At 47.1% G+C, this 25,849-nt stretch overlaps 1 protein-coding gene across 3 annotated transcripts in view; it reads right to left on the reverse strand.

The window, feature by feature from the left end:
- TEF (TEF transcription factor, PAR bZIP family member) overlaps positions 1-25,849 on the reverse strand; it is a 40,793-nt gene that overhangs the window by 9,334 nt on the left and 5,610 nt on the right. Inside the window, exons 1-2 of one of the 3 annotated variants that reach the window (XM_077278817.1) lie at positions 11,560-11,920; positions 7,250-7,555 (exon numbers count right to left, since the gene is read on the reverse strand). In XM_077278817.1, coding sequence (XP_077134932.1) covers positions 7,250-7,555; positions 11,560-11,698 — 445 coding nt within the window. In that variant the 5' untranslated portion in view covers positions 11,699-11,920. Of the gene's footprint in view, positions 1-7,249; positions 7,556-11,559; positions 11,921-25,849 lie in introns of those variants that run through there. The other 2 variants (XM_077278818.1, XM_077278819.1) reach the window with 2 other exon arrangements.

The raw sequence follows: 25,849 nt of genomic DNA on the forward strand, positions 1-25,849 counted from the left end.
CATTTTTCATGGAATAGGCCAACCGGATAGCGTCTCTTATCCACCTGGATAATGTTGCTCTTGTGACTCCATATCCTTTCTTTTTGCCCTGGAAGGATATGAACAGAGCCCTACTCTGCCTCCAACTACTAGTTTTCTCAATATATTGCAAAACTACTCTCCTGACGTCTAGGGTATGGAATTTTTGTTCTTCAGGAGTAGAGGGGTCTTTAAAGAAAGTAGGAAGATGTATCTCTTGTGACCTGTGGAACTTCCCTGCTACCTTAGGAAGGTATAGGGGGTCCGGTTTTAAGATTAGTCTGTCATGAAATGTGAGAAGGTAAGGTTGATCTATCGACAAGGCCTGAATGTCGCTGACTCTTCTAGCCGATGTTAAGGCTACTAAGAAGGCTGTTTTTAACGACAAGTGTTTTAAAGATGCTGTGTCTATAGGCTCAAACGGAGATTCTGTTAGAGAGTCTAAGACTAGATTTAGATCCCAAGGAGCTACCCTAGGTATGTGGACAGGAGTAACTCGTTCACAGGCCGTGATGAAGCGGGATACCCATTTATTACCAGCAATATTATGGCCATAGAGGGCACCCAGAGCGGACACCTGGACCTTTAGTGTGTTAACTGACAGACCTAACTCTTTCCCTTTCTGTAGAAATTCTAGTATAGATTTTATTGGGACTTCAGAGGGGTTTGAACTAGTATGGAACTGTAGAAATTTCTTCCATACTTTGGTGTAAATTTTTGTTGTAGATGGTTTCCTGCTAAGCAGGAGTGTATCAATTAGGCCTTTTGAAAACCCCCTGGAATTTAATATCTGCCTTTCAAATTCCAGGCCGTCAGGTGGAGGCTGTCCACCTGAGGGTGGAAGAAAGGTCCCTGAGAGAGAAGGTTTGGGATTGAGGGAAGGACCCAAGGATCCGTCACCGACATTGACCGCAGGCACGAGAACCATGGTCTCTTGGGCCAGAATGGCGCTATCAGTATTATCCTGGCCTGCTCTTCCCTGATTTTCCGTATTACTTGTGGAAGCAGAATTATCGGAGGGAAAGCATACGCTAGCTTGAATTGCCATGGTGTTTGAAGAGCATCTAGAATGTCCGGGTGATCTGCACGGGACCGAGATGCGAATTTCTGGACTTGTTTGTTTTGTAGCGAACAGGTCTATTTGGGGTTTGCCCCATAACAATGTTATCTTGTGGAAAATGTGAGGATTGAGACACCATTCTCCTTGATGAAGAGTGTGTCGACTTAGAAAGTCCGCTTGTTGATTGTCCTCTCCTTTGATGTGGACTGCCGAGAGGGACAAGATGCTTTTCGGCCAGGATTAAGGCATTGTTTGCGGAAGACATTAGAGCGTCTGATCTTGTGCCGCCTTGTTTGTTTAAATACGCCACTGTCGTAGTGTTGTCTGAACAGATTCTGACGTGGCTTCCTCGTAGCTGTGGGAGAAATTGACGCAGTGCATAGTTTACCGCATTCAATTCTTTCAGGTTTGATGAATATAAATCCTCATTCTTATCCCAGGTTCCCTGGCAGAATCTATCTCCCATGTGTGCGCCCCACCCGTGGGGACTAGCGTCCGTAGTTATCGTGTGGGATGGTGATATTACCCAAGGGACACCCCCCGCTAGGTTGTCTTTATTTAGCCACCATTCTAAGGAGGATAAGACTTTCTCGGATAAAGTTATTTTCGATTCAAGGTGCCCCAGAAATTTTCTCTGTTCCCAAAGTATCTGATGTTGTAATGTTCGGGTATGAAGTTGTGCCCACTGAACGGCTGGAGTACAGGAGGAGAGGGATCCTAGCAAGGACATTCCTGCTCTCAGGGACATTTGAGGTTTGTGAATGGCCGCCACTACTTTACCCTCTATAAGAGATATTTTTTCTTGGGGAAGTAGACATTTTTGCTTTATGGAATCTAGATTAAACCCCAAAAATGTCTGAAGAGAAAGTGGGATGAGTCTGGATTTTTTATAGTTGACGATCCAGCCCAGGCTTTCTAAGGACGAGACAGTGTCAGCTAATCGTTCCGCACACTGAAGGGACGAATTTCCTACAACTAAAAAATCATCTAAGTAGGGAATGATTAATGTGTCTCTCTGGCGAAGGTAGGCCATTACTTCTAACATTACCTTCGTGAAGATCCTGGGTGCCGTTGAGAGACCGAAGGGCATGGCTGTATACTGGAAATGATGAATCTCCCCCTCAAGAGTTACTGCCACTCTTAAGTATTTTTGATACCTGCTATGGATAGGGAGATGGTAGTAGGCATCTTTTAAATCAATGCCGCCCATTCTACAATTTGGAAAAAGGAGCTTAATGGCCGATCTAATAGACTCCATTTTAAACGTATAATTTTTAATAAACGTATTGAGTTTTTTAAGATTTATGATTGTTCGAAATGAACCATCGGGTTTAGGGATTAAAAATAACGGAGAGCAGAACCCTTTACCCTCTTGTCCCTTTGGCACCCTAACTAAAACATTTTTAACTATAAGACTTCTAATTTCCAGTTCAAGGGACTTCTGTTGCACTGGTGAGGAAAGGGCTGTTAAAATAAAGGAATCATGGGGAATTTGGAGGAATTCTATTTTCATTCCTTCCTTAATATTTAGCACCCAGGAACTTGACGTGATTTTTCGCCATTGGGGAAAGAAAAATTTTAACCTGCCCCCTACTGGGGTGTCTGGTGTTTCAGAATTTGTTGTCTCTACGGAAGGGGGGGCCTTTGAACATAGTGCCACCCTGTTTTCCCTCTCTTGTGGCCCATCGTGACGATCTTTCATTTTGTGTTCTTTTCCCGAACGGCCTCTTCCTAAAGGTCTTCCTATAGAAAGGAATTGAGGGGTCAGGGAAGGCTTTTTTCCTCTCTTTTGCTTTTTTGAGGATCTCGTCTAATGCTTTCCCAAACAAAAACTCACCCTCACACGGAATAGCGCAGATTTTAGCCTTTGACTGCGTATCCCCCTTCCAGCTCTTCATCCATAACGCACGTCTGGCATTATTAATCAGACCGGCTGATCTTGCTGCAAGGCGAAGAGAGTCAGCTGAAGCATCGGCCATGAATGCTGCTGCACCTCTAATTAGTGGTATCGCATCTCGCAATTTTTGTCTGGAGACCCCCTGTTCGATCTGTTGATCCAGCTGATCAATCCAAACAAGCATGGATCTAGCAGTGCAAGTACTGGCAATTGATGGTTTAAATATGCCCGTGGAAGCCTCCCATGATCGTTTTAGTGACGATTCTGCCTTCCGATCTAGAGGATCAGAAAGTAGGCCCGCATCCTCGACTGGTAGAGCTGACTGTTTTGAGGTGGAGGCGACTGCAGCGTCCACCTTAGGGATTTTAGTCCATGAAATTAACTCCTCATCATTAAAGGGGTACTTCCTTTTGGAGGCTGACGGGAGAAAACCTCTCTGGTCCTGTTTCTCCCACTCCCTCTTTATTAGTGCCTTAACCGCAGGAATTACTGGGAATGCTCTTCTCTTCCTCTCTGCCAACCCTGCAAACATGATGTCTTGTGCAGTTTGGTCGTCTTTTGCATCCTCACAACCTATAGTATTCCTGATGGATTTTACTAGGTTGTCCACCCCATCAAAGGGAAAACAAGCTCGACCCTCAATGTCGGAATGTGTTGAGGAAGAGGATGATGCCTGCGAGGAGTCTGAGTGGATAACGCCTTCCTCCTCGGACTCAGAGCTGGATATAGCCTTTTCTTTCCCGGATTTTTTAGGGGGGGTACTGGCTTGTGAGATGGCCTGTAATTCCTCTCTAATTATGGCCCGTATATCTGTGACCGACATAGATGGACTCTGCATTGTTTCCGCCATACACTGATTGCAGAGTTTTTTGGGGTGGGAATCTGGGAGAGGCTCGTCACATAGCGCACATTGTTTGTGCTTAGATTTCTGTCTCTTTTTGGCCTGGGAGAAGAAGACATTGTGGAAAAGGGTGTCAGCTTTATAGGCAGAGGGGAAATTACACTCACCCAGTGAAGCTGTACGGTACCGAAATAGGAGGCTGCGACTTTCTGGATCTTGAATCCTTGGTCTCACTCCTGTGGCTGGCATCTGAGGACCTTCTGCTGGCTGGCTCACCTGCTGGGTCCACTGTTTTGCCTGGGGACGACATGTTGTATCGCCTGTGCGTTTGCAACTTCCCCCTTTTTATAGGCCAAGATCCGGTCAGTAAACCTTTTTTTTTTTTTTTTCTCTCTTCCACAGCGGTGTACTGCGCATGCGCGAAACCGCGCTTTCCCCCACCGCTGTGTAAGTGACCCGGAAGTGTTCCTCTACCTCCGGGTCATTCTGGGGATTCTTACACCGCTCCACGCATGTGCGGCCGCCATCTTATCCCGGCCAGTGCTATGGAGCGGTGTACCGGCTGCCGCTGCAGCTGTGCCGCAGATCCCGGACCCTTTACCTGCTGGTCTGTCTGGAGCCTCTTCAAGGCCGCACCTCTGCAGCGTTGCTTTGTGGAATCGGCGGCGTCTCCCCCGGACTCAGCCATCCCACATGCCGGACAGACGAGGGGGGAGCCGTCTAACGGAGTCTCCCCCGACGCTGCATCTGGACTGCATCCCCTGCCGTTCCCGCAGAAACCGCACAGGCGGATGCTCCTAGCCCAGGTATGATCTTCTGTAGTCTTCTCAGAGATCCTGTCCCCTGGGAACAGGAAACCTAAACTGAGGAGGAGAGGGGGACCGCCCCCTTTTATGTCTCTGTAGGCTTCCTGTTCCTTGGGGCGGATCCCTATCTCTCCAGTGGGTGCTGTCATGGCGAAGGGTAAAATATATATCTATATATATATAATATTTTAGCCGATGGATCCATGATTTGTCCATTTTGCAAGCCTGCGCAAAAAAAAAAAAAAAAAATTGCCGTATGGAAGCCATATGGATGACACACGGATACATTTGTCCGTAAAAATCGCATCCTCGCATTGAATACGGAACAGTGTTTTGTGAAAATTACTGCATATATACAGACCATATTTCCTTACGCTGAGTGTGACGCCGGCCTAATTGGTGAACTGTTCAGGACTTCACTATAAAGTTAAACTCAATTTTAAAGTCATTTTAGCAGGTACTGTTAGATATTTAGGTCATGAACACATGGGTCATATAAGGCAGATTTTCCATCAGTATATACAGAAAGGAAGATCCCCTGTATATCACCTGGGTTGTGGATGAGATTTTACAAAATCACAGTGGAAATTGGCGCGCTGAACTTGAAATCCAAATAAATGTCAATTTATGCTTCAGATTTCACCCAAATGCGGAAAAAGAAATCTGGAGTAAATCAGCAGTGAAATCTGCACAAAAAGACCTGTATTTTGCCTCTGCAGATTTGCTATGGATTTTTTGCTGTGGAAATGTTCTGTGTGGATTAAATGTTTCCCGCAGATCTAGAAATGATCGTGTCTATAATTATCCACACAACATTGCATCATATAATCCTTTCCTGAGCTGATCATTGGGGTAAAAGGATCCCACGAGTTGCAGGCCTAAGGCAGCATTCCCCCATCAGCTCCCCAAAAACATGGGAGCACAGAGTTCAGCAGCCCCATAGAGAATAAATTGAGTGGTGGTCGAGAACTTTTCACTATTCTAATGGATCGGTGCAGATACAGCCATTGGACCCCCACTGATCAGTAGGTTGTAATACCTTGGTTTTCACGACAACCCCTTAAAAAAATTATTTAAAACCACTTTTTTTCTTTTTCATTGCATATCTATTTGTGGCCATACAAACCAAGACGAAAGTCAGCTCACCAGTATTCTCAATTATGAAACTCTCGTTCCTCCTGTGCATGGAACACAGCAAGATGAATACATAGGAATGATGAAATCCAGTATAGGAATCATGCCTTGATAAAAACACATTATTTAAAATCAATAAAATATCTTGGAAAAACCTGCAAAAATAAAATAATTAAAAAAAATAAATAAAAAAAATAAATAAATCAGAAATGTGTTTCAGACCTATTTTCTTAAGCATAGGCACTGATTAAGGATAGAACTCTGAAAAGAGTTTGAGACTCTTAAGGTACCGTCACATTAAGCGACGCTGCAGCGATATAGACAACGATGCCGATCGCTGCAGCGTCGCTGTTTCGTCGTTGTGTGGTCGCTGGAGAGCTGTCACACAGACAGCTCTCCAGCGACCAACGATGCCGAAGTCCCCGGGTAACCAGGGTAAACATCGGGTTACTAAGCGCAGGGCCGTGCTTAGTAACCCGATGTTTACCCTGGTTACCAGTGTAAATGTAAAAAAAAAAACAAACACTACATACTTACATTCCGGTGTCTGTCGCGTCCCCCGACGTCCGCTTCCCTGCACTGTGTAAGCGCCGGCCCTAAGCACAGCGGTGACGTCACCGCTGTGCTTTGCTTTACGGCCGGCACTGACACATTCAGTGCAGGAAGCTCTGAGCAGCAGCGCGGACGCCGAGGGACGTGAGACATCAGAAGGTGAGTATGTACTGTTTTTTTTTTTTTTTTTACTTTTACAATGGTAACCAGGGTAAATATTGGGTTACTAAGCGCGGCCCTGCGCTTAGTAACCCGATATTTACCCTGGTTACCATTGAAAAAAAACATTGCAGGCATCGTTGCTTTTGCTGTCAAACACGACGATACATGCCGATCTGACGACCAAATAAAGTTCTGGCCTTCTAGCTCCGACCAGCGATATCACAGCGGGATCCAGATCGCTGCTGCGTGTCAAACACAACGATATTGCTATCCAGGACGCTGCAATTTCACGGATCGCTATCGTTGTAAAGTTGTTCAGTGTGAAGATACCTTAAGTTTTTGAATGGTTTTTCCAAGATGTTTTATTGATTAAGTAATAAAGATGCATTTGAATAAAGCACGATTCCCACTGCTGGATTTCATCAAAACGTGTGCTCTCATGGACATGACCTTTTACAAAAAATGCACTATACTTATGTAGTAACGTACTATGCCCGCCTGTAGGTATTAGACCCTAGAAGGGCCAAATAGGCTCTGTACATGATAGAACTCAGCTTGTTTGTTTTTAAATGCTTCGCTTGTCAGTACAAATAATGGACAGATATATTAGCCTTCTGCTTCAAACTCTTTAGATGCCCCAGTTGATACTGAATGTGGCATCTAAGGGTTAAATGGAATTATTGAAGATCTCCAAAAAGGAACTGCAAGTCACAATGTGTGAAGTGCATGTGTAGCACATGGCGGAGTGTAAACTATAAGGCAAATTACTAGAACAGCACCTTCTGTATTCTGCAGCAAAACAGACGGCGACACCGGGGATGTGGACGAGGTGGATGCAGACTCCTCTTCTTCCTCCAGCTTAGACACTGGCATTAGTGGGTTCTGTATGGCCTGAGCCAGCTGTGTGGGGCTGGATGGGATCCCATTCTCTAACAGAAACTCATCTAGGTCCATATATTCCAGATGAAAAGACTCTCCATCGTATGGAATGGTCTTATCCCAAATAGGGGGCATGAGCGCAGCCGACACAGCAAGCGAGGTCCCATCAAGGTCGTCATTTTTCTCCAACTTAATCTTGTCTTTGTCTGGAAAAAACAAACAATTATTTTACTAATCATTTGTGCATATTGGTTAAGTATCGCCAACATGCTCCGCAGCGCTGTACACTAATGGTCATTACCGACAACGGCTCCCGACCCCAAAATAAATGTAAACCTTCATAAAGGTTGAAACTAAGAAATTCAGGGTAACCCTCATAGGAGTAAAATTAGAAATCTGTCAGGGAATTTGTAAGCTTTTGTCTGTCTTCTACAAAGCTCCTCTCCCCATATTTATGGCCACAAAGGAAAGCGGAACTTCCATGTGGTCAGTTAAGAAGAACTCGGGGAAAAAAAAAAAAAAGATAAGTTACACACTCCCTGCCAGAAGGAGCTCACTGACAGATTCTTAGTTATTTCATTCTGCAGCCAGCAATAGACAATGCAAAACAAAAAAAGTGCAATCATTTTAATGACACCCAGTTACAAGACAATTATTTTTAGCTAAAAACAAATGCATTGAAGAACAAAAGAATTGTACACAGACGAGCCCATATGCTTTCAGTAACACTGCTCAGAGGACTGTGGGCGTCCGAACAGTAAAAACATCAAAACAGACAAACTTCACAGCCGAGAGTAGTGATCTCTACGTGAGGGGTTAGGAATGCATAATACGTACCTGCTTTAGAACTACAAGCTCCAGCTAGGCAATAAATCTGTCTTTTCTATGAATCTTTTGAATAGAATTTGGATGTGTTAGGCGCATGACACTATAATGGAGCACTATAGGCAGTATGGCTGGATTCCTGCAGAGCAGCTCACGCGGCACCGAGGACGTATGGGAGAGAAGCGAAAGTGAAGGCTGTGAGCACATCATGTGGAAGGAAATACTCCTGGCATCCCAGACTGACATACTGGTAGTGCACCTGCAGGCCTGGTCCACCGTGCACATAGTGAACCGGATCGGGAGAGTCCTAGATCAGCTAATCACGTGATATATACACTCACCGGCCACTTTATTAGGTACACCTGTCCAACTTCTTGTTAACACTTAATTTCTAATCAGCCAATCACATGGCGGCAACTCAGTGCATTTAGGCATGTAGACATGGTCAAGACAATCTCCTGCAGTTCAAACCGAGCATCAGTATGGGGAAGAAAGGTGATTTGAGTGCCTTTGAACGTGGCATGGTTGTTGGTGCCAGAAGGGCTGGTCTGAGTATTTCAGAAACTGCTGATCTACTGGGATTTTCACGCACAACCATCTCTAGGGTTTACAGAGAATGGTCCAAAAAAGAAAAAAAATCCAGTGAGCGGCAGTTCTGTGGGCGGAAATGCCTTGTTGATGCCAGAGGTCAGAGGAGAATGGGCAGACTGGTTCGAGCTGATAGAAAGGCAACAGTGACTCAAATCGCCACCCGTTACAACCAAGGTAGGCCTAAGAGCATCTCTGAACGCACAGTGCGTCGAACTTTGAGGCAGATGGGCTACAGCAGCAGAAGACCACACCGGGTACCACTCCTTTCAGCTAAGAACAGGAAACTGAGGCTACAATTTGTACAAACTCATCGAAATTGGACAGTAGAAGATTGGAAAAACGTTGCTTGGTCTGATGAGTCTCGATTTCTGCTGCGACATTCGGATGGTAGGGTCAGAATTTGGCGTAAACAACATGAAAGCATGGATCCATCCTGCCTTGTATGGAGCATCTTTGGGATGTGCAGCCGACAAATCTGCGGCAACTGTGTGATGCCATCATGTCAATATGGACCAAAATCTCTGAGGAATGCTTCCAGCACCTTGTTGAATCTATGCCACGAAGAATTGAGGCAGTTCTGAAGGCAAAAGGGGGTCCAACCCGTTACTAGCATGGTGTACCTAATAAAGTGGCCGGTGAGTGTATATATATCTCTATAGGGGAGGGATACAGAACAGATGTGCATGTAATTCTATAGGGAAGAAACAGAACAAACACACACACATATTACTGTATAGGAGGACGCAGAGCGTACATGTTACTCTACTGGAGGAGACAGAACATGTACATAATACTCTACAGGAGGTGCTAAGGAGACAGGGACGTCACTCATACATATTCTATAGGCGGTATGCTATACAAGATTTTTGTGTATTTTCATGACTATGAAAATTGTACATTCACACTGAATGCATCAAAACTATGAATTAACACATGTGGAATTATATACTTAAAGGGAACCTGTCACCACGTTTTTGGAAGATGGGATAAAAATAGCGTTAAATAGGGGCAGAGGGGGGCGTTACATTAGTGTGTGTGTTATGCGTTTATTACCCACCAAAGTTGCCGAAATACCTTTGCAAAGTCTCCGTTTTCGCCTGTCAATCAGGCTGATCTGGTCAAAAGGGCGTGTTGTCTTCCCCCAGATTTTGCGTAGTTTTCCGTTGGTGGCGTAGTGGTGTGCGCATGCCCAAGGTCCCGAATCCTCTGCCAGGGGATTTAAAAGAGCGCGCTGTTCGTTATTTCATTGGTGATCGGTGGGCGCGGCCATCTTCCTTTGGCCGCGCGTGCGCAGAAACGGCGCTCTGCTGGCCGCGGCTTCAGGAAAATGGCCGCCGCGATATCCATCTGCGCACGCGCGGCATCCCGCGGCCATTTTCCTGAAGCCGCAGCCAGCAGAGCGCAGCTTCTGCGCACGCGCGGCCAAGGGAAGATGGCCGCGCCCACCGATCACCAATGAAATAACGAACAGCGCGCTCTTTTAAATCCCCTGGCAGAGGATTCGGGACCTTGGGCATGCGCACACCACTACGCCACCAACGGAAAACTACGCAGATTCTGGGGGAAGACAACGCGCCCTTTTGACCAGACCAGCCTGATCGACAGGCGAAAACGGAGACTTTGCAAAGGTATTTCGGCAACTTAGGTGGGTAATAAACGCATAACAAACACACTAATGTAACGCCCACCTCTGCCCCTATTTAACGCTATTTTTATCCCATCTTCCAAAAACGTGGTGACAGGTTCCCTTTAACAAAAAAGTATGAAACAACTGAAAATATGTCATATTCTAGGTTCTTCAAAGTAGCCTTTTGCTTTGATAACTGCTTTGCACTCTTGGTTCTTGCTTTGCAGTACTCTGTACTGTGTATCTATCTATCTATCTCCACACATTACTGTGGCAGGAAATACAGATCACCTGTACATAACACTATGGCCTCGTGCACACCTCCGATTTTCTCACACAACACTCATGCCCATGATATTCTATGGGCTTGTGCACATTACCAATTTTTCTATAGTTCTGAGTGGTCCAAAGGAAAAAAAAAAAAATCTGATTTTTTTTTATTGTGATCTGAGTTTTGGATCAAAATCTGCACTAAGAGTCTATGGGTCCATAAACAAAAATCTATTGGGCTGCACAGAGATGTTCTCACAGACTGCATGGAGTTTTGTTTTTACTCCCAACCTCCAAGAAAAACTGATGTCGCCTTAATCAGAATAATGTAATAGTGTAATCAGAATAACCAGCCCGTTTTCTCGGATGTGGGGAGAGCGGTGCTGTGGCCCTCAGTAGGCCATGGTCACAGTCACTATCTGGTATTTTACCTCAGTATGTGTAAGCCAAAACCAGCAGTGGGTGATAAATGCAGAAGCGGTGACGGGTTTCTGCTATACTTTGCCACTCCTGGTTTTGGCTACAAATCCTGAGGTAAATACTGACCGTGTGACCGGAGCCATAGGGGGAGCTGCGGCCCACACACACACGTACGTTTCCCTGCAGCTACAGAACACCGTGTACAGGCGGCTCATAGCACGGGGCGGTACAGCGGGGTCTCCCTCTGCAGAGGCCATGCGGGCACCGGGCGGTACAGCGGGGTCTCCCTCTGCAGAGGCCATGCGGGCACCGGGCGGTACAGCGGGGTCTCCCTCTGCAGAGGCCATGCGGGCACCGGGCGGTACAGCGGGGTCTCCCTCTGCACCGGGGCAGGGCGCGCACACTATCGGCGGTGTTCTGGGCAGCGCTCATGGCCGCACGGAGGGAGGAGGCGCCATGGCGGGAACAGCGCCTCACCGCCGTCTCCTGGGTCCAGGCAGCTCCTCGGGGGGTTCTCTATCAGCCTCTTCAGCACCAGCGGGAAGGAGTCTCCGAGCAGCGAGCCCGGTGCCGCCGGAGCGGGAGAGGTCTGGGCTGACGGCTGCGGTGCAGACATTGCGGGCACGGTGTCACCGAGTCACTAGTACCGGTCCGGACGCAATCACTGGCAACCAGCGGCTTCATTCCGCGCTCACTGCATTATTCATGAGCTTCCGGGGCTGATTGGTTAGAACATTGACTACATGCAAATAACCTCCGTATCCACCAATGGTCATAGGGCATGCCGTGATGACGCCCTTAATGGGCGTGATTTCTAGTTTTCCCAATCACGAGAGCCTTGCAGCGACGAACGTTCTGACGCTACAGTGCTATACATCGGGCTCATTGGCTCTGCATCTGTCTGACATTTGCATAATGTATAGATTGGGAGCTGATTGGCTCAAATGGGCATCTTACACAACTAGTCACGCCTCCCAGTCACGAGATGTTGGCAGCACAGTCACGTTTACACAGAATTGGCTATCAATCAGGTAACCCCGCCCACCTATTTCCTGCTGCCAATTGGACGTCTGACATGGCAGGTTCAAAGGGGCGTGTATACATTCTTTGGTTCTGATTGGCCCATCGCTAGGATCCGGCCTTGCCCCTTGTTTACCGCGCCGAGCTGTCACAGGGCTCCAGCACGTGCGCCTCACAGAAATGTCATGTGACTGGTGGCGGCCCACGTGGGCTTCTCAGGTCTAGGCTGGTGGTGAGCAGTTTACACTGGTGGGTTTATCTTCCAGGCAGGATAAGTACATCTGCCGAGTGTTTGTTCTGTGCCCCCTACATCTAGCGACAAGACACATGTTACCTCGTGGTGCATAAGCTGGGGCTCACCTCAGGGTAAGGCTGCCGTCACACTAGCAGTATGTGGTCAGTATTTTACCTCATTGTTTGCCAAAACCAGGAGTGGAACAATCAGAGGAACAGTATAGTAGAAACATACGCACCACTTCTGTATTTATCACCCACTCCTGGTTTTGGCTTACAAATACTGAGGTAAAATACTGATAGTGTGACGGCAGCCTAAAGCTTTGTTCACATTCAGAATTTTAATGTAAAGTCTAAGCCACTTTTTACAGTACCAGCAAAAGCTATTAGATTTCAGTCCGCAAAGGCACAGCCCCTCGCAGTCCGCCTCAGCGCGGCCCCTCGCAGTCCGCCTCAGCGCGGCCCCTCGCAGTCCGCCTCAGCGCGGCCCCTCGCAGTCCGCCTCAGCGCGGCCCCTCGCAGTCCGCCTCAGCGCGGCCCCTCGCAGTCCGCCTCAGCGCGGCCCCTCGCAGTCTGCAAAGGCATAGCCCCTCGCAGTCTGCCTCAGCACGCCCCCTCGCAGTCCGCCTCAGCACGCCCCCTCGCAGTCCGCCTCAGCGTGGCCCCTCGCAGTCCGCCTCAGCGTGGCCCCTCGCAGTCCGCCTCAGCGCGTCCCCTCGCAGTCTGCCTCAGCGCGTCCCCTCGCAGTCCCGCAAAGGCACGGCCCCTCGCAGTCCGCAAAGGCACGGCCCCTCGCAGTCCGCAAAGGCACGGCCCCTCGCAGTCTGCCTCAGCGCGCCCCCTCGCAGTCTGCCTCAGCGCGCCCCCTCGCAGTCTGCCTCAGCGCGCCCCCTCGCAGTCCGCCTCAGCGTGGCCCCTCGCAGTCCGCCTCAGCGCGCCCCTTCGCAGTCCGCCTCAGCGCGGCCCCCTCGCAGTCCGCCTCAGCGCGGCCCCTCGCAGTCCGCCTCAGCGCGGCCCCCTCGCAGTCTGCCATGTGTGGTTTAATCTAATGTAAATCTATGGGTAATATCACCAGTGTGCGGTGCAGTTGCCGCCAATGCCGGCAGCACAGAAGATGGAGACATTACTTTCTCTGTCTCCTCTGCAGCGGTGCTCCAATCCTGTCATGCGAGAGAATCAGAGCAGGAGCCGAGGGTCATCAACATATCACATCAATGCTCTCACATGAGAGAATCAGCGGATGTTATATGCCAATGGGACCTTGGCCTAATGCCGGGGTCACACAAGTTTAATGCGAGAAACTAGCACATGAATACCCGGCGAGTGTGCAGCTCCATGTATTTCTATGCAGCTGAATGTTCCAGTTCCGAGTGCCGGGTATTGAGGCGAGTTTCTCGCATTGAACTCACAAGTGTGACCCCGGCCGAAGAGAGGTATTCACACTAGACACGTAGGTTCCCAGCAAACTGGAGACCACCTTGTAGTTGGCAGCTGGGCATGCATGAATTGGCCAAATGATGTGCGAAGTATCTCCATTTATTCTTATTATCTAGAGCAATAATGCTATTCACATTTCATATATTACATATTTATATGCTTTAGCACTACAGAGTGCAACTTTATCCGTTACATATAGAGATGGCTACTCCTAGTTCGCACCTGTACACACCAGTTTTCTGATTTGGAAGTGCCGGTCAATTTTTTTGTTATTAATATTAAAAACCTCATCATGAGAACATACTGTATCCTAGTAGTCTTTTTGGTGAGTTTCTGGAGTGGAAACGCCCACGTTTTTGAGGAGCATTTTGGCAAGTTTCTGGTCAAAATCTGCATTATTCAGAACAGTTCGATGAGGGGCAAGCTGTAGTCACAGGCCCCTAAGATGAACGTCTCTTAATGAATCAGATGCTTCTGAAAATTGGTGTGTGCCTCGCCACAAGTCTAAGGCTGTGTGCACAAGTAGCAGATTTTTCGCGTTTTTTTCGCTATAAAGCCGCGAAAAAAACGCTCACATTAAGCATCCTATTTAATAGAATGCAATCCGCATTTTTTGTGCACATGCTGCATTTTTTTCCTGAGCAGAATCGCATTGCAGAAAAAACCGCAGCATGTTCATTAAATTTGCGGAATCGCGGGGATTCCGCACACCTAGGAATGCATTGATCTGCTTACTTCCCGCATGGGGCTATGCCCACCATGCGGGAAGTAAGCAGATCATGTGCGGTTGGTACCCAGGGTGGAGGAGAGGAGACTCTCCTCCACGGACTGGGCACCATATAATTGTTAAAAAAAAAAAAAAAGAATTAAAATATAAAATCGTGATATACTCACCCTCTGATGGCCCCGGAGTCCTCCCGCCTCTCAGCGGTGCACGTGGCCGCTTCCGTTCCTATAGATGGTGTGTGTGAAGGACCTGCGATGACGTCGCGGTCACGTGACTGCGACGTCATCGAAGGTCCTGCACAAAGCATCTATAGGAACGGAAGCCGCTGAGGAGATCGGCTGTTTGCAGAAGGTGAGTATAACCATTTTTTTAATTTTTTTATTATTTTTAACATTCTATCTTTTACTATTGATGCGGCATAGGCTGCATCAATAGTAAAAAGTTGGTCACACTTGTCAAACACTATGTTTGACAAGTGTGACCAACCTGTCAATCAGTTTTCCAAGCGATGCTACAGATCGCTTGGAAAACGCTAGCATTCTGCAAGCTAATTATGCTTGCAAAACGCTAGTTTTCTGCGGGAATATGCATGCGATATACCCGCGGCAGGAGCTGCAGAATTGCCGCGGAAATTTCCGCGGCAATTCTGCAACGTGTGCACTTAGCCTTACCGGTCAGGGACTGGAGTAAGGTCGGGATCACACTTGTGAGTGCAATGTGAGAAACTCGCACGAGTCTCTCTCCTCAGTACCCGGCACTGCTGCCGGCACTCAGGACTGGAGTGTGTATTCCTATGTAGCTGAACGCTTCGGTCCCAAGTGCTGGCGGCTGTGCCGGGTACTGAGGCGACAGACTCATGCGAGTCAGCAAAAAGACTCAGTGTGGACATACACCAAGGCTATGTTCACATTGAGGTTTTTTTTTTTTTTTTAACCCTCCGTCAGGGGCAACTGATCTGACAGGCGCAGCTCACTTAGTTTCATTTCTCGATTTTCAGTGGTTTGTCTGGGAAACACCCTCCTCCCAGTACCTTCCTAACTTTAAGGCTATGTGCACATGTTGCGGATTAGGCTTAGGAATTTCTGGTGCGGATTCTGTCTCCTGGCAGAAAACGCACCTACGGTTTTTTGTGCGGTTCCGCAGCGTTTTTATGTGCGTTTTTGCTGCGGTTTTCTTGCGGATTTGCTGCGTTTTTTACCCCTGCGGTTTTCTATAATGGAGTGGGTACAAAAATGCTGCAGATTCACAAAAAAGTAGTGACATGCTACTTCTTTTAAACCGCAGCGTTTCCGCAGCGGATTTTCCGCAGCGGATTTTCCACAAAGTGTGCACAGCATTTTTTTTTTTCTCATTGATTTACATTGTACTGTAAATCGATTGCGGATCTGCAGCGTTTCTACACTGCAAAAAAACGCTGCGGATCCGCAGAGAATCCGCAACGTGTGCACATACAGTCCCTGGGGTAGGTTTCTCTTGCAGCCGGGTGCGCATCTCTGCTCCTAAGGCCATGTTCACACTTTGCGGGTTTTACCGCAGATCCGCGGCGATTTTGATGCTGCGGGTCCGCAGCAGTTTCCATAGCGTTTACATTTACATGTAAACCCTATGGAAACAGCAATCCGCTGTGCACATGCTGCGGGAAAAACCGCGCAGAAACGCAGCGGTTTACATTCCGCAGCATGTCACTTCTTTGTGCAGAATCGCTGCGATTCTGCACCCATAGGAATGCATTTATCCGCTAACTTCCCGCATGGGGCTGTGCCCACAATGCGGGAAGTAAGCGGATAATGTGCAGATGGTACCCGGGGTGGAGGAGAGGAGACTCTCCTCCAGGCCCTGGGAACCATATTTGTGTAAAAAAAAAAGAATTAAAATAAAAAATAATGATATACTCACCTCTCAGCGCTGCATGCGGCCGTCCGGTATCAGGGTTGGTGTGCGAGCAGGGCCTGCGGTGATGTCGCGGTCACATGACAGTGATGTCGCGGTCACATGACCGTGACGTCACGAAGGTCCTTCTCGCACAGCATCTTTGGAACCGGACCGCCGCGTGCAGCGCCGAGGAGATCGGGACGTCAGAGGGTGAGTATATAACCATGTTTTATTATTTTTAACATTACTATTGATGCTGCATATTGCTGCATATGCAGCATCAATAGTATAGGAGTAAACCCGCAGCGGAAACCGCAAAAAAAACCGCGATAAATCTGCAGGGATAACCGCAGCGGTTTTGCCCTGCAGATTTATCAAATCCGCTGCGGGAGAACCCGCAGAGGACGCCGCAAAGTGTGAACGTGGCCTAAGAGTCCCCAGAGTTGGAGCTGTCTCTCTCCTCAGCTGTGCGCTTCGCCTTCCCACCAACTCTCCCTGTACCTGCCCCCTGCGCCCTTCCTGGTCACGCTTAGTCATGCCCCCTGTCAGCCTTTACCAAGATCGATCTAGATCCCTAAACTCTCCCTTGGATCGCAGAGGAGGCAGCCCCGATAGTTCTGGACCCGGCACAAGAAAGGCACCCCCAGTCCAGTTTCTCTTCTTACAAACCTACTGCAACAGTTCAGAACTTAAATGGGTTGTCCACTACTCGGAAAGCACCTTCTCAATCTGTTTGTTTTTCCCTAGTAACAAAATAACACTTTCATTCACCTCCGGTGCCAACATCATTCCAGTGGTGTTGGTACTGTCTGTTGGGATGCCTTGCTTCCTAGAAAACTCACGAATCACATGGATAACTCAGACATTACTAACACCACATTGTATTTTGAGAACTATTTAAGGAAAATGTCAAGTGAACTGTAATTTATCTGCAGCCCTATTCAGGTATAAATTATTTCTACATGTGAAAGGTTAAATAGAATATGAATAAAAAATAAAAATGAATCTGAATGAACAAAGTGAATAAATGTTTTTGGTTACTCTTGACTTGGTTTGGTTTGGTTTTGGTAACAGAACTATACCTGAACTTGAACCAGAACCCAAACCAAATGGAAAACAATGGAGACCTGAAATTTGGATCTTGGTAATAAAAAAAAAATATCTCTATCTCCGCAACTGACTTCCCCCAGAACTTCAAAAATGCCAATGGTCTGCCAGGAGAAGTCCATGTTCAGCACCATTCACTAACTGTCCGGTATTAACCCTCCGTCAGGGGCAACTGATCTGACAGGCGCAGCTCACTTAGTTTCATTTCTCTATTTTCAGTGGTTTGTCTGGGAAACACCCTCCTCCCAGTACCTTCCTAACTTTAAGGGTACGTGTCCACGATCAGGATGGCCGGCGGTATAGTCGGAGCAGCAAAGCCACTCGGCGCTAAGCCCCGCCCCCTTCTGGGACGCGATGATGCCGGATGTGTTCATTGTACACATCCGAGATCATCGCATCCCACACATAGGGCCCTGTGTTATTCCTTGCGGCAACGCAGCGTCGCCGCAAGGAACAGGGACATGCTGCGATCTGAAAAGACGTGCAGCATGTCCGGAGTCGCAGGGCCGCCGCGTGCGTGTTTCCACACATAGTGGACACGGGATTTCAAAAAATCCCCTCCACTATGCTGGAACATCTGGACGCTGCGTGTTTGACGCTGCGGCCACACGCAGCGTCAAACACGCAGCGTTTCCTGACCGTGGACACGTACCCTAAAGGCTGTGTGAAACCTGAGAAGCCTCTTGAGCTGCAGGAGATCAGATATCAGTGTTTGTTTTGGCTTCTCCGGCTCATTTCCCCTGAATGCGTCACACCTTTGACGGTTAGAATTTGCTGTTTTTATTCATCACAATTGTTTTTTTAGCTTGTTTTATGAATAGCTAGTGCTAAATTTGTGGATTTGTCATAGAAGGTTTTGCTAGAAATAAGAGTGTGCTTCTCAGGCACATTGCGCCCTAAGGCCGGTTTCACACGTCAGTGGCTCCGGTACGTGAGGTGACAGTTTCCTCACGTACCGGAGCCACTGACACACGTAGACACATTGAAATCAATGCATCTGTTCAGATGTCATTGATTTTTTGCGGACCGTGTCTCCGTGTGCCAAACACGGAGACATGTCAGTGTTCGTGGGAGCGCACGTATTACACGGACCCATTAAAGTCAATGGGTCCGTGTAAAACACGTAACGCACACGGATGTTTTCCGTGTGCAGTCCGTGTGCCATGCTGGAGACAGCGCTTACAGTAAGCGCTGTCCCCCCAGCATGGTGCTGAAGCCGCCATTCATATCTTCTCTGCAGCAGCGTTTGCTATAGAGAAGATATGAATAATCCTTTTTTTTTTTGTTTCTCGTGTTTAACATAAAGATCCCTGTCCCCACCCCCTGTGCGCCCGCCCGCTGTTATTAAAATACCCGCCTCCCTCGCAGTGTCCTGTCCGCAGCTTCTCCTGTATGCGGTCACGTGGGGCCGCCCATTACAGAAATGAATATGCGGCTCCACCCCTATGGGAGGTGGAGCCGCATATTCATCAACTGTAATGGGCGGCACCACATGACCGCTCAGTGCAGGATAAGCTGCGGGGCGGAGAGCAAGCGTTGAGGGAGGCGGGTGAGTATTTTAATGCCGGCGGCTGGGCGCACAGGGTGTAGGAGGGGGGAGGATGCCCTAAAGTTTATTTTAAACACATAAAAAAAAAATTAAAAAAAAGATTTTTCATCCCTTCTCCCCAGCGAGCGCTGGAGAGAACGGATGAATGGCGGCTTCAGCACCATGCTGGGGGGACAGCGCTTACTGTAGCGCTGTCTCTCCTGCACGGTCCGTGTGGTACCCAGGCGGCACACGGCTGCCGCACGTGTGCCACACGGATGGCCTACGTGAGCTCACGGACACACGGACATGGATAACTCCGGTACCGATTTTTTCCGGTACCGGAATTATCTGGACGTGTGGGACAGGCCTTACACATATTCTCCCTCTTGCTTCAGCTTTTCTTCTGAAATGGCGAGGAGAATATTTGACTTGTCCAATGCCCTTCATGTTGAGCAAGTGCAAAACATACTGCTTGATGATGAGACAGACCCCTTACAGCTAGAAGATTTAGGGGAAGAAAGTGACATTGATTCAGAAGATGATGTGGAAGAATGTCCAGATGTGTCTGATACAGATCAAGATGGAGAGAGTGAGGAGGATGCTCAAGAAATAGAAACATATTACTTTTCTGGTTATTAAAAAAAAAATTTTCCACCTGATTATGTGTATTCTCATTTATTACATTCCTATTAAGGTAACTGATCACTTTTAGAGCATTGAAATTTTTAAAAAAGGAAAATATAGCCAATTTTCTAGCCTGTGCCGGACAGGCGCAATGCCCCTAAACTCGTTATGAGGGCTGTCCCACACGTCCAGATAATTCCGGTACCGGAAACAATCGGTACCGGAATTATCCTTGTCCGTGTGCCCCTACGTTTCTTGTGTACATCAGTGTGTCACACTTGCGGCACACGTGTGCCGCCCGTGTTCCCACTGGGTACCACACGCACCGTGCTGGGTACCACACGTACCAGCATCTGGTGCTGAAGGTGCGATTCATATCTTCTCTCCAGCAGCGTTTGCTGCAGAGAAGATATGAATAATAGTGTTTAAAATAAAGATCTATGTGTCCGCCGCCCTCCCACCCCCTGTGCGCTCCCCGCTGGTCAGAAAATACTTACCCGCCTCCCTCGCTGCTTCCTGGTCTGGCTGCGGCTTCTAGTGTATGCGGTCACATGGGGCCGCTCATTTACACTCATGAATAGGCGGCTCCACCCCTATTGGAGGTGGAGCCACATATTCATGAGTGTAATCGGCGGCCCCACGTGACCGCATACAGTAGAGAAGCCGCGGCCAGACCAGGAAGAAGCTACAGCCAACGAGGGAGCGGGTGAGTATTTTCAGGACAGCGGGGGGGGCGCACAGGGGGTGGGAGGGCGGCGGACACATAGATCTGTCTTTTAAACACTATTATTCATATCTTCTCTGCAGCAAACGCTGTTGGAGAGAAGATATGAATCGCGGCTTCAGCACCATGTGGGGGGGACAGCGCTTACTGTAGCGCTGTCTCCTGCACGCAAACGGACTGCAGACGGAGAACGTCCGTGTGTGGTCCGTGTTTTACACGGACCCATTGACTTTAATGGGTCCGTGTAATACGTGCGTTCCCACGAACACTGACATGTCTCCGTGTTTGGCACACGGAGACACGGTCCGCAAAAAATCAATGACATCTGCACAGATGCATTGATTTTAATGGGTCTACGTGTGTCAGTGTCTCCGGTACGTGAGGAAACTGTCACCTCACGTACTGGAGACACTGACGTGTGAAACCGGCCTGAAACATATTGCCCCTGACGGAGGGTTAAGAGTCTTCATTGGAAAGTTTCTGCTTCAAAAACTCCTGAAAAAGAAAACCCTGTGAATTTAGCCTAAAGGCGCAGATTCTGACCTGTGTTTTCTGCCAAGAAATGCAGAATTTGCACAGAAAATTCCACAGTCAAATCTGCACATAGCCGTACTCTCCAATCAAAACACCTGTTTTTTGGAGCGTCTCTGGTGGGAAATGTTAAATAAATTAGAAGAAAATACACCCGGACACAGCGGAGGGGACGGAACAAAGCTGAAGACCCCACCCATAGTCCCGCCGACACCCAGGCCCCGATGCACGACAATATGAAACTTCAACCGAGGATTAAAGAAAATCTACAAAGTGGATTTCTTCAACTGAGGTATCATTTTAATCAGTATGGGAGCGCCAATATGGCCCTGTCTGTACTTTACTTAGTAAAATGCTACAGACCGTTTTTTTTTTAAGAAGATTTATTTTGTCTTCAGATTTTTTTTTTTGATTTTTTTTTTAGAAGGCCCTTTATATTTTGGGTGATTGTCCTATAATTGTCTGGTGCACCTCGGATTACATGATATGCCTCTATGGCCTTACTGACTACAGAAAATTTACTCTCTGGTCGTATGATTTACCAATACTAACTTTTTAATTTTTTGTAGAACAGTCATTCATGTGTCTAAACTGTTCCCTTTCTGCGGCACTGTCCCATGACTCTATGGAAGTAAATAGGCTTTTGTACTGACTTATTTGCCGGCATATATTGCAAGGAAAGAGTTAATGTACACCCGCGCTCGGCGGCAGGAAGTGTGATCAGCGCATGTGATCCTAGTCCATGAAAGATTATTTTTATTTTCTGGCTTCATTTATTATTAATGGAAAATCAGATTAAATGTGGCTTCTTATGGTACTTTCAAGATTTAAAGAAAAAATAAGTGGGCATTATCTAAGAAAATAACTCGTCTCTGAATGTACCCGCTGTAGGTAACATCTACTCTAGAATTGGGAAGATCTGTAGGTTTTTCCTTCACTGGATCCAAGAAGGACGACTATGGGCAAACTTCCCAAAGAAAATGTGTAGATTCTCCTATTCGTGCCGTAGGCAGTGTATGGATCAGTAGGACGCCTGTGCAACCAGATGCTCCACTCAACTCCTCCTGGACACAGTCTGGTGACTGTCAAGGGAAAGTTCACAGATCCCCCATTCTGGTGATTGTTGAAGGTCCCAGCAGTCAGGCCCACACTGATCTGGCAGTTACAACCTACACAGGAATAGTCATTATTCATGTGAACTGAAATACGCCTTTATAGAGCTGATGGAAATGTCTTCATACACGGTAGCAAGGAGTAGAGAGAATCTATAACTGAGTTAAAGAAGCCTTCCTCCTCCCATCAAAATTGTTATCCTCTTAATATATTGCAGTCATCATATTATATAGCACTTTGTACTTACAATTGCTCATTTTCCCTTCTATCCAGTTAATTCTTCTCTTTTCCATTAAAGGGGTTGTCTGGGCCAAAATGATATGTCTGCAGTCACTCTGTGTGACCACAAACTTATGAATTCCCCCCAAGTGTAATCAATGTGCGCTGCAGGGATTTGCCAGTTTCTGACCCTGTATAAGGGTATGTGCACACTTCAGGATTTCATGCAGAAATTTCCTGAAGAAAACCGGAAATTTTCTGCAAGAAATCTGCATTTTTTTTTTCGCGGTTTTTTCGCGGTTTTTTTAGCATTTTGCAAGCGAAATTAGCTTGCAGAATGCTAAAGTTTTCCAAGCGATCTGTAGCATCGCTTGGAAAAGTGACTGACAGGTTGGTCACACTTGTCAAACATACTGTTTGACAAGTGTGACCAACTTTTTACTATAGATGCTGCTTATGCAGCATCTATAGTAAAAAGATATGTTAAAAATAATAAAAAAATTAAAAAATGGTTATACTCACCCTCTGCAGACAGCCGATCTCAGCAGCATCCGTTCCTTTAGATGGTGTGTGCAGGACCTTCGATGATGTCGCGGTCACGTGACCGCGACGTCATCGCGGTCATGTGACCACGACGTCATCGCAGGTCCTTCACGCACACCATCTATAGGAACGGAAGCGGCCACGTGCACCGCTGAGAGGCGGGAGGACTCCGGGACCATCAGAGGGGGAGTATATCACGATTTTTTATTTTAATTCTTTTTTTTTTTTTTTTTTTTTACCAATTATATGTTGCCCAGTCCGTGGAGGAGAGTCTCCTCTCCTCCACCCTGGGTACCAACTGCACATGATCCGCTTACTTCCCGCATGGTGGGCACAGCCCCGTGCGAGAAGTAAGCGGATCAATGCATTCCTAGGTGTGCGGAATCCCCGCAATTCCGCAAATTTAATGAACATGTTGCTTTTTTTTCCGCGATGTGATTTTTTCGTGGAAAAAAATGCAACATTTGCACAAGAAATGCTGGATACACTTAACCCCTTAATCCCATATGACGTACTATCCCGTCGAGGTGGGGTGGGCCTTAATTCCCACCGACGGGATAGTACGTCATAGCGATTGGCCGCGCTCACGTGGGGAGCGCTGCCGATCGCGGCCGGGTGTCAGCTGCCTATCGCAGCTGACATCCGGCACTATGTGCCGGGAGCAGTCACAGACCGCCCCCGGCACGTTAACCCCCGGCACACCGCGATCAAACATGATCGCGGTGTACCGGCGGTACAGGGAAGCATCGCGCAGGGAGGGGGCTCCCTGCATGCTTCTCTGAGACGATCGGTACAAGGCGATATACTCGCCTTGTACCGAGCGTCTCCTCCCTGCAGGCCCCGGATCCAAAATGGCCGCGGGGCTGCATCCGGGCCCTGCAGGGAGTAATTCCGGGTCAGGGTCCGGAGCCGGCTGCAGAGCAGCCTGCTCCGATGAAAGTAAGATCGCCCATCTGACAGAGTACTTCCGGGTGCCGTGCAGGTGCTGGTAAGCCTGCACGGCTGTATGTCAGATCACCGATCTGACAGAGTGCTGTGCAAACTGTCAGATCGGCGATCTGTGATGTCTCCCCCTGGGACAAAGTAAAAAAAAAAAATTTCCACATGTGTAAAAAAAAAAAAAAAAATTTGTGAAGAAAAAAAATATTCCCATAAATACATTTCTTTATCTAAAAAAAAAAAAAAAAAAAAAAAACAATAAAAGTACACATTTAGTATCGCCGCATCCGTAACGACCCAACCTATAAAACTGTCCCACTAGTTAACCCCTTCAGTGAACACCGTAAGAAAAAAAAAAACGAGCCAAAAAACAACGCTTTATTATCATACCGCCGAACAAAAAGTGGAATAACACGCGATCAAAAAGACGGATATAAATAACCATGGTACCGCTGAAAACGTCATCTTGTCCCACAAAAAACGAGCCACCATATAGCATCATAACCAAAAAAATAAAAAAGTTATAGTCCTCAGAATAAAGCGATGCCAAAATAATTATTTTTTCTATAAAATAGCTTTTATCGTATAATAGCACCAAAAACATAAAAAAATGATATAAATGAGATATCGCTGTAATCGTACTGACCCGACGAATAAAACTGCTTTATCAATTTTACCAAACGTGGAACGGTATAAACGCCTCCCCCAAAAGAATTTCATGAATAGCTAGTTTTTGGTCATTCTGCCTCACAAAAATCGGAATAAAAAGTGATCAAAAACGGTCACGTGTCCGAAAATGTTACCAATAAAAACGTCAACTCGTCCCGCAAAAACAAGACCTCACATGACTCTGTGGACCAAAATATGGAAAAATTATAGGTCTCAAAATGTGGAGACGCAAAAACTTTTTTGCTATAAAAAGCGTCTTTTAGTGTGTGACAGCTGCCAATCATAAAAATCCGATATAAAAAACGCTATAAAAGTAATCAAACCCCCCTTCATCACCCCCTTAGTTAGGGAAAAATAATAAAATTTAAAAAAATGTATTTATTTCCATTTTCCCATTAGGGCTAGGGTTGGAGCTAAAGTTAGGGTTGGGGCTAAAGTTAGGGTTTGGATTACATTTACGGTTGGGATTAGGGTTGGGAATAGAATTAGGGGTGTGTCAGGGTTAGAGGTGTGGTTAGGGTTACAGTTGGGATTAGGGTTAGGGGTGTGTTTGGATTAGGGTTTCAGGTAGAATTGGGGAGTTTCCACTGTTCAGGCACATCAGGGGCTCTCCAAACGCGACATGGTGTCCGATCTGAATTCCAGCCAATTCTGCATTGAAAAAGTAAAACAGTGCTCCTTCACTTCCGAGATCTCCAATGCGCCCAAACAGGGGTTTACCCCAACATATGGGGTATCAGCGTACTCGGGACAAATTGGACAACAACTTTTGGGGTCCAAGTTCTCTTGTTATCCTTGGGAAAATAAAAATTTGGGGGGCTAAAAATCATTTTTGTGGGAAAAAAAGGATTTTTTATTTTCACGGCTCTGCGTTGTAAGCTGTAGTGAAACACTTAGGGGTTCAAAGTTCTCCCATCACATCTAGATAAGTTCTTTGGGAGGTCTAGTTTCCAATATGGGGTCACTTGTGGGGGGTTTGTACTGTTTGGGTACATCAGGGGCTCTGCAAATGCAACGTGACGCCTGCAGACCAATCCATCTAAGTCTGCATTCCAAATGGCGCTCCTTCCCTTCCGAGCTCTGCCATGCGCCCAAACAGTAGTTCCCCCCCACATATGGGGTATCAGCATACTCAGGACAAATTGGACAACTTTTGGGGTCCAATTTATTCTGTCACCCTTGTGAAAATACAAAACTGGGGGCTAAAAAATCATTTTTGTGAAAAAAAAAAAGAATTTTTATTTTCACGGCTCTGCGTTATAAACTGTAGTAAAACACTTGGGGGTTCAAAGTTCTCACAACATATCTAGATAAGTTCCTTGGGAGGTCTAGTTTCCAATATGGGATCACTTGTGGGGGGTTTTAATGTTTAGGCACATCAGGGGCTCTCCAAACGCAACATGGCGTCCCATCTTAATTCCAGTCAATTTTGCATTGAAAAGTAAAATGGCGCTCCTTCCCTTCCGAGCTCTGCCAT

The sequence above is a fragment of the Ranitomeya variabilis genome, chromosome 8 (assembly GCF_051348905.1).
Source record: "Ranitomeya variabilis isolate aRanVar5 chromosome 8, aRanVar5.hap1, whole genome shotgun sequence".
Classification (NCBI taxonomy): domain Eukaryota; kingdom Metazoa; phylum Chordata; class Amphibia; order Anura; family Dendrobatidae; genus Ranitomeya; species Ranitomeya variabilis.